The sequence below is a fragment of the Triticum urartu genome, chromosome 5A (assembly GCF_056163025.1).
Source record: "Triticum urartu cultivar PI428250 chromosome 5A, HENAU_Tu73, whole genome shotgun sequence".
NCBI lineage: Eukaryota > Viridiplantae > Streptophyta > Magnoliopsida > Poales > Poaceae > Triticum > Triticum urartu.
Genome location: NC_141877.1, coordinates 5052151 through 5066001, shown reverse-complemented (window position 1 = coordinate 5066001; position 13851 = coordinate 5052151). Strand labels below are relative to the sequence as shown.

The 13851-nt window shown below is 45.7% G+C and overlaps 2 protein-coding genes across 5 annotated transcripts; both read right to left on the bottom strand.

Annotated features, from left to right (window-relative positions):
* Positions 1-1152: 1152 nt before the first annotated feature.
* On the bottom strand, positions 1153-6092 carry LOC125506718 (putative ethylene response sensor 1). The gene is made up of 6 exons (XM_048671457.2): positions 5862-6092; positions 3435-4412; positions 2398-2766; positions 2037-2303; positions 1817-1944; positions 1153-1726 (listed from the first exon to the last, which is right to left on the bottom strand). Exons 2-6 carry the CDS (start codon positions 4338-4340, stop codon positions 1504-1506), a joined length of 1893 nt encoding a protein of 630 aa, XP_048527414.2. The 5' UTR covers positions 4341-4412; positions 5862-6092; the 3' UTR covers positions 1153-1503.
* Positions 6093-8103: 2011 nt separating this feature from the next.
* LOC125555397 (phosphatidylinositol 4-phosphate 5-kinase 2) lies at positions 8104-12309 on the bottom strand. Of its 4 annotated transcripts, none has more exons than XM_087525224.1 (8): positions 11663-12309; positions 11335-11502; positions 11066-11231; positions 10850-10960; positions 10549-10742; positions 10325-10458; positions 10109-10205; positions 8104-8715 (listed from the first exon to the last, which is right to left on the bottom strand). In XM_087525224.1, the coding sequence occupies exons 1-8, from the start codon at positions 12052-12054 to the stop codon at positions 8394-8396; spliced, it is 1584 nt and encodes a 527-aa protein (XP_087381350.1). In that variant the 5' UTR covers positions 12055-12309; the 3' UTR covers positions 8104-8393. The 4 variants fall into 4 exon arrangements, with proteins under 4 accessions (XP_087381350.1, XP_048574327.2, XP_087381349.1 ...); XM_048718370.2 differs by having other exon boundaries at positions 8104-8706; positions 11663-12306; XM_087525223.1 differs by having other exon boundaries at positions 10109-10208; positions 11663-12305.
* Positions 12310-13851: the final 1542 nt, after the last annotated feature.

The window sequence follows — 13851 nt, the reverse complement described above, 5'->3', positions numbered from 1 at the left end:
AGTCGGATTGGTTTGTTCTACAAACTATTAATATGCAGTGTGAACTTGCACTCATGCAAATTGAGATTCTCTTTTATGTATTCAATAATCTTCTAAGTGTAATGTATAATTGTATAGTTGTTACATATAATTCGTATTTGGGGCCCTTCTCTCGCGAGGACCAGGGCGGTTGTCCCTTTTGCCTGGCCTTTAGGTCGGCCCTGGCTCTACTGCACTACCCTATTGGACCCTATAGTGATGATCCATCAGCAATAACCATTTGCATTTTTGCACTATTATATAGTATGCTTCGTATGGCGACTATGTGCTTTCATTGATTTAGATTGTACAAGTTGCCCTACATGGTTACAAAATCGATGATTTATCTTTATGGTGGATCTTAAGTATGTTTATGAGATGATTTATTCAGTTGCAGTTGTTATGCTTATATATTAGAAGTGTTTATAGATACATATTGTTACTCCTTTCTTGATAACATGATCAATCAAGAGGATAGGACAATAGTGGAATGGTCTGATGCGATTAGCTCGGTGACAGAAAAGATGGATTGGATTATTTTGTCTTTCTTTTCCCTTGATCTTGAGGCCTTTCACCTTTGAAATCTGAAGAAGCCACGGTGGCATCTTCTCGTTCTTTTTGCTAATAATCATGTTGCCAGTTTGCTGGTCTTATGGTTCTAGTTCCAGGAGCTACCACTGTGTTTGTTACTTTGTACATGTGCTTCAGGACAATGAACAACAGTTCATGGCTGCTATATGATGTTGTTTATTTGGCGTGAATGAAGCCATTTGGCCAGAGATAAGGGCATTGGTTTTGCAAATATCATGCTTGCTATTAGTATATTTATTCTTGTCTTAGCAAATAGTACCTGGTTTCTAAGGAATAGAAAAAAAATGAAATGATATTATAAGTAGTAAATGTATTCATTATCTTTTTGTTGGGAGAATGCATTCTTCATATTTCCAAACCCTGCTTGTGCGATTTTCACTTTCAAGGAACCACGGTACACGTGCTGTTTTTGCCAATTTGGACCCATTTCATGGTCAGTTATTCTGCCTAGCCTCACAGCTGATGTGTTGTTGCAAATGCCAGAGTTATGCATCAAGAAAATAGTCCATTATCTATCGGAAAATAAAATGGAAGAAACCGAGGGATCCAAATTGCAAGAGGTCTTCACTGGCTTGGACAATTCACAAATCCTGGAAAGAACTCTGCATAATGTACTACATTGGTTGCTGGTGCTTTGCTGCATGCTGCAATGGGCTTCCAACTCTTTGCAACATTGGGCCAGCACTGCACTGCAGCAGAATCATCAGTCAGATGCAACAACTGTACCCTACTGCTGCCATGCACTATTAACCGCACAGCAACATCCATCAGATTACAGGACGCGCCAATCACCATCTTCTTTACATCATGTGTACAAACAAACACCTTCCATTCCATCTCCTACCTCCCCCGACCACAAAATTAGACGATGATCCATCGGTTTTGATTATCATGTCATATACTCCTCTGGTACCTAGGTTTCAGGTTAGACAGCCCTCTCTCTTCCCAGCGAGCCGCCGCCGCCGGGTCGGAGCCGGCGTGGCTCGGCCACACCAGAGGGACCGCCGGCTGCTGGTACGCGTCACAGGCCCCCAGCTTCACTACGAACGTCGCCGTGCAGCCCTTTCCGGCCCCATCGCTCTCCAGCCATATGTGCCCGCCCATCAGGCTCACAAACCTGCACGTTCAGGTGTTTCTAAGTCACTATGTCATCGACCGACCCATCGGCCGTTCAAGCCGGGAATCTGTTAGGACATTGGTAGAATACCTCTTGCAAATGGCGAGCCCGAGGCCGCTGCCGTTGTACCCCTGGTTCCCGCCGCTCTGCGTGTGAGCAAACTTTGTGAACACATGGGATAGGTCCTGAGGGCTGATGCCGCACCCTGTATCTTTAACCTGAAACCACAGAGTTTCATGTGATCCTCGCACGTGCCATTCTCGCTTAATACATTGATTAGAGCATGGAGTTTCTGCGATGCGATCTTTACCTGAACTTTTACATAGAAATGTCCATCGGTCGCGACCGGATGGAAATCGGTGCTTCTGAACTCTCTTAGAGCGTCAGGCTTCACAACCGACGCTAAGAGCGAGATGTGGCCCTCCTTGGTAAACTTAACGGCATTGCCGCAGACGTTCAGAATAGTTTGCATGAGTCGCTTCTCATCACCGATGGCAGATAGAGGCAAGTCAGGGGATAACATAACCGACACAGAGAGTTTTTTTATGGCTGCAATCGGCTTGACGAAACTCATCACCTGCAATGCCATATACCAAGTTCAGGTTAGAGTAATATGCATCACCAGTGGTATTAGGTAGGTGGTTGGGAGGGCGATATATTTTTGTACAAACCTCTTTGAAAACAGCATGAAGATTGAATGCGCTTATATCCAGTTCGAAACTACCATCCTCGAGTTTCGAAAGATCCAAGACGTCATTGATGAGCGTCGCTAAAAGGTTGCTGCTCTTCAGCACCGTTTCCACCATTAGGCGCTGCTCAGGGGTAAGTTCAGTTTCTAGTAGCAAGGAGGAGAGGGCTATTATCGCGTTCATCGGGGTTCGCATTTCATGATTCATCACAGCTAGGAAGTCATTGCGAGCACGTATTGCCATTTCAGCCTCTCGCCGAGCTAAATCTAGGGCCACATTTTGATCCATCAGTAGATCACGTGCTCGCATGGATTCTTCAAGAATAGCAGCATGAGAGAGGGCAACAGCTACCTGCAGAGAGTACCATATATGATCTCATTAGAGCAGTGTAGAAAGCTGGTTCACCATGCATATCTGTATTTCTGTGTGCACAATCTAAGTAAAAACTGAAGTACAAACAACATGGATGCAGCACAAAATTTTCTGCATACAGAATAGTTTTCCAAGGACTGTAATTCTTTCCTAGATAAAAGGTTTAACACCCAGCTTCATTTAAAGGCCAACTGCAGGTAACAGTTATTCAGAGGATCACCCTGTTACAACTCTTTATAAAGGGCATTTCCACTGAAAATGGAAAATTAAAGGAAAGAAAAGAAAACTACAGAGAAGGTTGATGTATGCTCATTAAAATATATTAGCTGCACATCAGGAAAATAGTGCCATACAGGACCTCATTAGAGCAGTGTAGAATGCTAGTTCACCATGCATATGTACGTATCTAGGTAACTAGTTTTTATGTGCACAATCTATTAAAAATTAAACCACAAACAGAATGGAATGCAGCACATGAGAAATTTCTGCATACAGAATAGTTTTTCAAGGACTATAAATTCCAAAAAAGGGAAATAAAAAACCACAGAGAAGGTTGATTTATGTCCATCAGAACAATATATTAGCTACACATCAATAATAAGAACAAGAAATGAACAATATAGCATCAGGGAAAGTGTAGTAGCAACCTGATCGGCGACGACCTCGACGAGCTCCAGTTCATGGACATGCCATTTCCTCGCGCTATCAGACGGGAGCATCAAAACCATAATCGCGTAGCTTTTCGCCGAAAGCTCGGGCCAGTCATTTATCTGGAAGTTTGAAAGGTGCAGCAGGGGGACTCTCACAGCAGCCACCTCCGGTGGGACATACCGGCCTTGAACAGGGCGGATCCTTGCCAACGGAGACGTATGCGGCACAATGATCGCCCGGTTGCTACTGAAGACTTGATTGACAACAGGAAGATTGATCTGCACAGACGAGCCACCCGGGATCGGGTGGCGCAGAGTATGAGTTAGCTGAAGGCTAGAACCGCTCCGTGATGGCATCCACAAGGCACATTCCTCCAGACCCAGCGTCCTCCCGAGCTCAACCAGAGTAGTCTTCAAGATGGTGTGCCTGTCAAGCGTGCTCCTGATCTCATGGGTGAGCATTCTGACATGCCTCCCCGTCTCCTCCTGCGTGCGTATCAGTCCCATTTCCCTGTCAAGCTCGTCGGCCTTCTTCTTGAGAAACAGCTCCCTCGTCTTGACGCTGAGCAGGTCGGGTATGATATGAACTAGCATGAGGGCGGTCGCACAGGACACGACGGCCGTGGAGACCTTGGCGACGGTCATGACGATGGCGACGGTCTTGGTGTGCATGGTGAAGGTCCAGAGGTTTATGAGGTGGGTGGCCCCACAGAGGACGATGAAGGCGCCGAACTGGATGAGCACCCATCGGTAGGGGAAGAATGACGACTTCTTGACGAAGTAGATGAGCTCGAGTGGGATGGAGAAGTAGGCGAGGGCTATGAAGAAGTCTGAGATGTACTGGTACTTGATGAGGAGCTCGTCGGTCGGCCAGAACGGCTCGATGCAGTCACAGCCCTCCATTTTAGTAGTTAATCTGGAGGCTTGATGTCTAGCTAGAGAGTCGTTGTCGTCGTCCTGGCCGGCATTTGTTCCCTGCAAAGAAAAATCAGAGAAACGGCTTGATGAAGTGTCAGAACAACAAATAAATAACATAAAGTAGGGTACATCCATAGTATGTGATGAAGCAAGTTAGATTCATTTCATTAAAGTGAAGAAAACAAAAAATAAAGAAGATAGATTTGGGCACGTGTCATCCATAGTGGTATGGGATAGGTATCTGTATTGTTACACATTGAGTGCGGAGATGTAGAAATCTAATTATCTAAGTAGCCAGGCATGCTAGGGTGTAGATAGATGAACAAATTGGTCGGGCGAAGCAGCCTAAATAACTGTTCTCAAACTAATTATGTCATGAAGCAAGTTAGATTTATTTAAGTGATGAAAACAACAACTATAAAGAAGATAAATTTGGGTACATCCATAACAAATGTGATGGTTATCTGAATTGATAGACATTGAGCGCGGAGCTGTAGAAATCCACTTATCTAAGTAGTCTAGGGTAAAGCAAGTGTAGATATAAAAATTGGTGGGATGAAGCTGTCCAAATAGCTATTCTTAAACTAATTGTGGCATTTCAATTTTCACGCGAGTAGCCTAGCTAGCTAGCAGGGGCAGGGAGGGAGGTAGGGTGGAGCTATGCTATTCCTAATTAACAAGTATGGCGAGCAAGCTTAGCAGAGCAGGCAAATCTTAGGCAAAAGCGCAGCTGCTGGCTGGTTTCCAGACCTAGGTAAACCACAGGGAAAGGAAAGGAGAGACCCCTAGCTGCCAGACCTAAACCATGGCCGATGCAGGTAGCAGGGAGCAGGGGATATATTGTAAGAAAATGCAGAACTACTGAACTAGCAGAGAAAAACAACAAGAGAAGATAAATTCGGGTGCATCCATTGTATGTGATGGTATGCTTGGGTGTCTACTGTCTAAGCATTACAAACAGATCCATAGTGCGCAATAGGTGTCTGATTTGATATGCATTCGGCGCAGAGTTGTAAAAAATATATAAAAAGATCTAAGTGGCTATGTGTCGTCGGTGAGTGAGTGCACATGAACAAATTTAAATGAAGAAGAGGAAATTTTGGTGCATCCGTAGCAAATGTGCACGTTGAGCCCAGAGGTGCAGAAATCTAATTGTCCAAGCAGCCAAAAACTGGTGGGTGGGATGAAGAAGCGGCCAAAATAGCTACTCCCAAACGAACTGTGGCATTTCGATTTTTCAGACGGAGTAGCCTAGCCTAGCGTGCTATGCTAATCCCTGCCTTCCCAGAACCAGGTATGGGGACTGAGCTGAGCTGAGGTGAGCTTAGCAGGGCAGGCGAATCTCAGGAAAAACCGCGCGCAGCTGCTGGGTGGTTCCCAGATCTAGGTAAAGAAAGGGCCAGGAGAAGGAGATCCCTAACTGCCATGGCCGATGTAGGCGGCGGGGAGAAGGGGATGCCGTGCTGCAGAACCAGCGGAGACCGAGCAAGAAGAGGAAGAAGATACCTGCGCTCGTTCTGCTTGCTTGCGGGGAGAGCGCCGGAGTTGCGCGGCGCGGCGGTGGCGTGGGGAAAGGAGCCGGAGCCGGAGCCGGACGGACGGACGGAGAAGGGGGAAAGGAAAGAAAAGGAAAGGAGGAGGCCAGGGGGGACGAACCAACCCAGCTCAGCTGCACACTCATTCACTCACTGACGACACTCGGACGGGACGGGCGGAGGCGATATGTGTTGCGGACAAGTTGGAGTTGATCATTGCTTTCTTTCACCTTATTATATACTCCTTCCGTCCGAAAAATATGATCCTTTACATCACATCCATTTAAGAAACAAGCTTTTTCGAACGAAAAGAGTACTCCTTGGTCTCAAAATAAATGTCTCAAGTAATACTCCTTTATACTAAAATTACTACAAAGTTAAGGCACTTATTTATTTTGAAACGAAGATAGTACTACATAGTTTTTTTAAAAATAAACTGAAATGTTTTTTCAAACATTACCCCAATTTTTTCTATAGTGAATGTATAATAACCCAGAAAATACAGTACTCCTACTAGTATTTTTTTTCTCAAAACATGATAAATCGCATTTTTTGAAGTTTCAGAATTTTCCCTCCGTCTTCTTCTCGGACTAATCCCTTCCGGGCTTTTCCGGCGTTATTCCTTGAGCGGTATGATGTGCGTGTCAACTACAAGTTGTCTATGATGACTCCACGGACGCGCTGGCGTTGGCGCCGCTTCCTTACAGGAGCCGGCTTGACCCTGTCGATGAGAGCCGGGAAGTCTTTGTGCAGTGCCCCTAAGGACCGTCGCCCTAGAACTGCAGTCATCGTCGTTGAACCCTTACACAGATCTGAAGCACTTGACACCAAATCACTCCACATGTCAAGAAACCCTAACCCCATATCCCCAAGAAGACGGCGGAAATCTACGCCGAAGCTCCACCGACTACGTCCATATGGACGAACTTGATGAGGATAGGAGCCCGAAAGACAAACTCGAAGAAGAAGCGCCACCATCCGTCCAAGCGTCACACCTGCAAGGACAAAAAAAAACTAACCTAAACTACTAGCTGGAGCAAAGGCATCGGGATCCCCCTCGCCGCCACCGGCCACGAGCAACAGGCACGCATACTCCCTCCTTTGTTTTATTTATTTTGCATATAAGATATATCCAAAGTCAAACTTAGTAAAGTTAGAGCAACTTTATAGGAAAAATATATCAACACTCATAGTATGATATCAACATCATGGAATTAATTTTCGTATCATATAACTTTAGTGTCAAATATTATGAAATTTGACTTCAGAAAAACCTCATATGCAGAGCAAAAGGAAAAGGAGAGAGTACTTATCATAGTATATTACTACGATGTAGCTGTGCAAAGAAAAAACAATTTTTTGGAGAAAACTCCAACAAAATAGGTCTTCACAATATTCTTAACACCTCTTATATAAAAAAACAACTTGAGGCTTAAAAATAGTGCAAGTGCCTCGGTCCTGCCAGTGGACTTTGACCAAACTCCCTCTGCTCCTCCCTTCCACTGGTTGGCACTCTGACCAATGCCCAACAATTCAACATGGCTACCCCTATCCCACCACACCAGCCTAACCACTACTACTAAGGACCTGTTTGGTTTCAATAAGTCACCCGACTTATAAGTCAGGTGACTTAAAACTAGTGACTTATAAGTCACGCCTGTTTGGTTGTCACCTAACTTATAAGTCACCTTTCCACACCAATCAACATCATGTAGGTGGTGGGACCCACGCAAAAAGGGATGATTTATAAGTTTTAAGTTGGGGTGGAGCAACTTATGACTTATAAGTTGGGGTGACTTATAAGTCGGGTCTGTTTGGCAAAATAAGTCACTTTTTTCACTTTTCGACTTATAAGTTGGTGACTTATTTGGAACCAAACAGGCCCTAAACTATGGCTGCTAATCACAAACAAGATCTGATCTACTACTTACTAATCCACACCAACAGCATATACTACTACTACTCATGCATACCTTTGATAGCACCAGTACCCTACCCAAAGCTCCTCCTCTACGGGGGAACTAACCCAACATTAGCAACAATTAAATATTACAAACAATGTGGGCTCAACAACCAGATGCTGCTAAATTTAACTAGGAGACAGTGCCATGCATCAGAGTGTATCTGCACAAGATCTTTCTTCCCTACTACTATCATATCATCATCCATGGCTTACACCAGACTCATCTTCTCTTTTCTCATCAAACATAAAAAACACAACCATGTCTCCCTTTCACTCCATCCAACACACATATACAAAGGGCAAAGCAGCCCAGGAGACTAAACAAGCACTAACAAACAAAATCAGGGATCTGATCTGCCCCTCACTAACCAGGATCACACAAACCATTTACAGACACCACCTCTTCCTCTCCCCATAACCCTGGCCGTGTCTCAAAAATTCAGCCACTACAGCCCCATGTCCCTCTACTCATGCTCATCTTCTTTACTGTGGCAACACTAATGTGTAGTATATATGGTACATCAAAACTTATGTGGTACACTAGCACTCCTTGATGAATATCCTGCCCATGAAATCCCGGAACCTCTGCGAGTAGAGCCTCGGGTCGACCGCGGAGATCGAGCTAGGGTCCGTCTGCAGCGACTTGTATGCGTGCTCCAGCCTCTTGCTGATGTCGTAGTCCCGGAGGATGTCGATTATCCCAAAGTAGAGGATGACGTCGTAGGCTTCACCCCTGCTCTTGCTCCGGCCCGACGTGAATCCCCCGCCGCCAGAGAGGAACGGGTCGACGTCGCTCATGGATGTGCGCTCCGCTCGAGCTGGCAGGTGCGCACCCAGTCTAGCCAAAGGTTTCCTGAAGTCACTAAGAGAATACCGATTAAAAATGAACCTGAAATTGGAGTTGCCGACTGTCCAGTTGGTATCACTAGTTATTATACAACAACAGTTAAAAATGAACCTGGGGTTGGAGTTGCCAAGTGTCCAGTTGGTATTAGTTACATTACATATAAGAGAAAACGATGAACACGATAGAATAATTAAGGGGTACTGCTATCTCGGTATTACAGGTGGGGGGCGAGCAAGCCAAATGATGCCAGAACATGCACTATGTGAAAACAAGGGACGGCAGCGATCAAGTTTGCACTATGTATCATGACAGCTCATGTTTTATTAAAAAGGAGACGGACAATGCGACCCCAGGTGTAACATCTTAGGGAGGCAAAAACTAAGTGTACCACTTGTCAATAAAACAAGGCATGTGTTCCATTAGAACTAATGTATGTTTTTGCAAAAGGCGACATATTTAGTAACTGAAGGTCTCATAGTGGGAGGGGCTAACAATTGAAGCTCTGGGATCCAAAGTATTATTACTAAACATGTCGCTTTGGTAGTACAAAGTGAGTGATTACTACAAAGAAGTACTCCTATTTTACTACTAGTAGCATGGAAGTGGTTACTCATCAGAGTCCTGAGATGGCAACACATTTGCTGCCTTTTCTCTGACAGGGAAACATTCAAAGTAGCTAGGCCAAGATGCCAGAAAAAGAATTTCTTCACTCTTTGTGCTTAACAAGAGCGGGCTCATATTGCAAACAACAGATTTGATCTTGCACACACAATCAAATCCGGAAAAAAAATGTATCATGTAGTTCAAATTTCATTTTCATGTCACTGACATATGATGTTTACAGGTATCTTGCAATTGACAAAAGAGGTTCTGCAGTTTAATCGGTCTTTATTTGATTATCAATTATCAGTACTGTCTATGACTAAATTTAATTCTGCAAGTGTCAAGAAGCTACAGAGATCCAAGTATTTTACTAGTATGTAGTATGGAAGTGGTTGCTCATTCAATAGAGTAGCGACACATTTGGTGTCTTTTTTCCGACAGGGAAAACATTCAAAGTAGCTAAGCCAAGATGTGAGGAAAGTATTTTCTTCACTCTTTATGCTTAACAAGAGCAGGCTCATATTGCAAGCAACAGATATTTGATCTCGCACATACAGAAAGTACAGAAAAAATGCATCATGTCGTTTAGCAAACATTTAAAGGGGTGACATCAAATTTCATTTTCATGCCACGGATACATGATGTTTACAGGTATCTTAACATAGACAAAAGAGGCTCCACGGTTTAATCAGCCTCTATTTGATTATCAATTTATCAGTACTATTTATGACTAGATTTCATTTAATTCTGCAAGGGTCAAGAAGCTACAGAGATGCATATGTGTGCAAGCACTATTATGACGTACCGGTGATCGGCCATCTTGTCCAAATCTTTAGCTGAGGGGCATGGCTCAGGCATGCTGACGCTGCCCTGGCATGCCGACACCATGTTGGCCGAAAGCTCTTCTGGGTAATATGATTGCTCACGTTAGCGGAAAAAACCATAATGTTGCCAAAATTCCGTACTTATTTAGCATTTAGCAGAATCATGTCTTCCTTCAAGTAACACCCAACTTGCTTACCAGGAGAAGAAGTAAAAGTAGATAATGCCATCTTTGATGCAGGGACAATATCATCGCAAAAGTGAACTCCAACCAATAAACTGTAATCCATGATGCCCTCCGATTCCAAGAACGCACAATCTCGCCTAAGTTGCCTAAAGAAAACAATAATGCCATTTCAGACTCGATGTTGCTGGAAGACAATATAGTTACGCTAGCATTACCGGGGAGGACAGAAAGCGTACTCATGAAGCTCTTTATACCAAGAGCGCTGCATCCGGAACACAAAATTGAGATCCAAGTCCTTGAGCGTGGTTGCATCGCCGGTTTCTTCTTCAAACCTGTCGGATTTCCGACCGTAGGAGGAGCCTTTCAGGTCATAACGGCGATGGATCCGGTGCTCCGAGCAGAACAGATTGCCCATTATGATGAACCGCACCTGCGAAAGAACATGTGTCGTAGTGTCATGACTCATGAACCAAGAAACGGTCAACATCACTAGGGAGCCAATGTAGTTGTTGTTGGCATGTGGGAAGGGTCGCACACCTTCTGCCCACCATATGGCTTCACAGAGTGAACACCGTAGAACCTTGTGATGAGAGAGTTCTTGTACCGTTTAACATGTTTGTGGTAGCTCGGCAACATCCGAATCAACAACTACACAACATGCAGAACACAACAGAAGATGAATCCTCAGCCAAAATTAATAAATAGTGTACACAAATGATAAATAAAACTAACAAGCATGAATGTTGGTGTTACCTTGACTTCAGATTTCTTGACAGTCTTGATCATGAAGCGCTCGTCCTGCGTGAGGTAGAAGAAGCTCCCGCTCTTCCCCGGCGATGACAGCTCCTGCAAGGCGTCGTCCCCGCAGATCGCAAGCATGTAATCCGCCGGGTCGACGGCGAACAGCTTCCTCATGTGCCTGTGAAGCAAAACAACATAAAAAGAAAACAGAGCCAGTTACAGAGCAGGTTGAAGTAACAAGTGACTGAGCTGAAGATTATCAGTTGGCATTGGGCAGCTACCTGAAGACCATGGGGCAGTAGTCCTTCCACCGGAACTCGGAGGAGGAATGCGGCGGCGTCGTCTTGGACCCCGCCGGCGGGAACCGCGTCCAGAACTTCTCCCGGGGATCAAAGTCCGCCCGGCTGAGCTCCCGCATCGGCTTCGCCGCCGACTTCCCCACCGCGTGTCTGCAGACAAGAACAACCATCGAATTCACAATCCATTGCCACCAAAACTGTACCCACCATTGGCAGTATATCTTATTAGGTCTGCAATGGAGATCAGGGACTGACAGTATTGTCTTTCTTCTTGTAAAAAAGAAAGGAAGGAAAGAAAGGATGGGCATGCCTGATGCCGAGCTGCAGGTTGAGCATGAGGTGGTAGTTCCTGTGGCCCTTGGAGATGGTCTTCCCGGGCCGCCTCCGTTGCGGCGGCGGCGGCTCCAGATTGGCGCGCGGCGTGGCGGCCTCGTCCGGCCACGCCACGGAGACGGAGGCCTCGAGGACTTCGCCGTCGCCGGCGGAGTCCCAGATGCAGATCCGCGGCAAGGCGGGGGCTTTGGGCTCCGGCGAGCGGCTGGCGTTGCCCCCGGCATTGCCGTGGTGGCCGGTGGCCTTGCCGCGGCGGCAGGGGCAGGCGCAGCCGTGCGGCGCGGTGGGCGAGGCGTGGGCGTCTCCGTCGTGGCCTTGGTGGGCACCTCCGTGGGCAGAAGCGACGGTCGCCGGCGCCACCCGCCTCATTGCTCCAGCATGAACCAGCTAATTAGCCAGAGATGAGAAGGAAGAAGGAGTGGGTTTAGCGAGGACGGACGGAGGGGTTAAGGTCGTCTGGTCAGGTCACGAGGTGGCGGCCATTAACATCGCCATTGCCATTAGCAAAGCAAAGCCAAAAGCCAAAGGCCAAAGGCAAAGGCAAAGCAACAGGGCAGCAGGGAGGGAGGAGATCGAGGAGGACGGTCAGCCTTTGGTGCGGACGAGATTAGCGGAGCAAGCTATTAAGGGGGGCGATTGGATTGGAATCATCATCATTTCATTTGATTCGTTGATTGATTGAATTGAAGATAATAACTAGGGCAGGATCCGTCGTTGGTGATTTTACTACTCATTAGTTAGTACCTATACGTGTACTTCTTGTATTCTACTCCCTCCGTTCCTAAATACTTTTTTTTCTAGGCATTTCAACAAGTGACTACATACGGAGTAAAATGAGTGAATCTACACTCTAAAATATGTTTATATATATCCGTATGTAGTAGTCATTTGAAATGTCTAGAAAAATAAATATTTAGGAACGGAGGGGTACTCCGTACTTGATGATGACCATGCATGCATCATGGTTCTCACGAATCCCATTCATCCCATTCATTCAGCGAGTACCCATTAGTATCTCATTCTTTTTCCCAAATGATAAATGATAAGTGAGACACGTCAGATGCTTGGCATATTTTTAATGGGAATTTCAGTCACGTAAAGATGACAAATTCAAGTGACACACGGGTTGTCAGTAATAAACTGGACCACAGAAGTTACCATGTTAGGTAACAAAAGTTGGCATTCTCACGTCATTAAACTTGCCGTAAAAAATGTTTGGAGTTGTCGTGTGCTTGTACATTACGTCGTGGAACTTATCAGATTTTTTTAAAGGGAATACAAGTAGTAGTTCTTTCTTGTTGGATGACTGGCCGATACCAGAAAGAAACAAGACAGGACAAGTACATACTCCTAGTAAATATAGGAGATTGTTCATTCTTGGAATCGGAGGGCATCATGGATTACACTCTAACCGCATTATGCAAATACATGCGCATGCATCATGCAGTTATACAAATAACACACAACAATTTAACAATAAAATAGCAAATTCGGCGTAGCTTAGATTGTTAGATTTATTGCGGTGGAACCAACCCACCAAGGCTCCAGTCCTAGACTTGACACTGGTGGTTGCATTTTTCTGGATTTTATTTCAGGCCTTCGCGTTGAATGGGAGGTGATGTTCACGTCGACTATGAAGGCGTTCGTGACAACTTCATCGATCTCAAGATGTTGTGTAGGCTCAGTATCTCGGAGGTGCTCGTAGGGGTAGGGTGTGCATGTCAGTTAGGCTTTGGTGATTGCTACTGATTAGTTGGTGCCTATGCGTGTACTCTTTGTATTGTACGTAATTGATGATGACCATGCATGATAGTTTTCACTAATCCAGTTAGAAGGGAGAGAGGGGGATTGATGGAATAGTTGTTGTATTGCTTGAGCCTCATATATATACAAGGCAAGGTTGAATAATATCCTACGCTATCATAGCTTTCCTAATAATCGTGTGATGTGGCGCTACGACCTGAAGGGGCAACACAACGGTGGCGCGAATCGGGGCAGCCACAGGAAGAACCACAGGGCGGCGGCACTGTGGCCCGACGGGGCGACGCAGCGGCAACCCGTTGCTCGATCAGTGGTGGGGCGCGCTGAACTCGGAGACATGGCAGTGATGGCCCACGCAGGGCGACGGGTGGGCCGACGCGCGGACGGCGGCTGGCCCTATCGGGC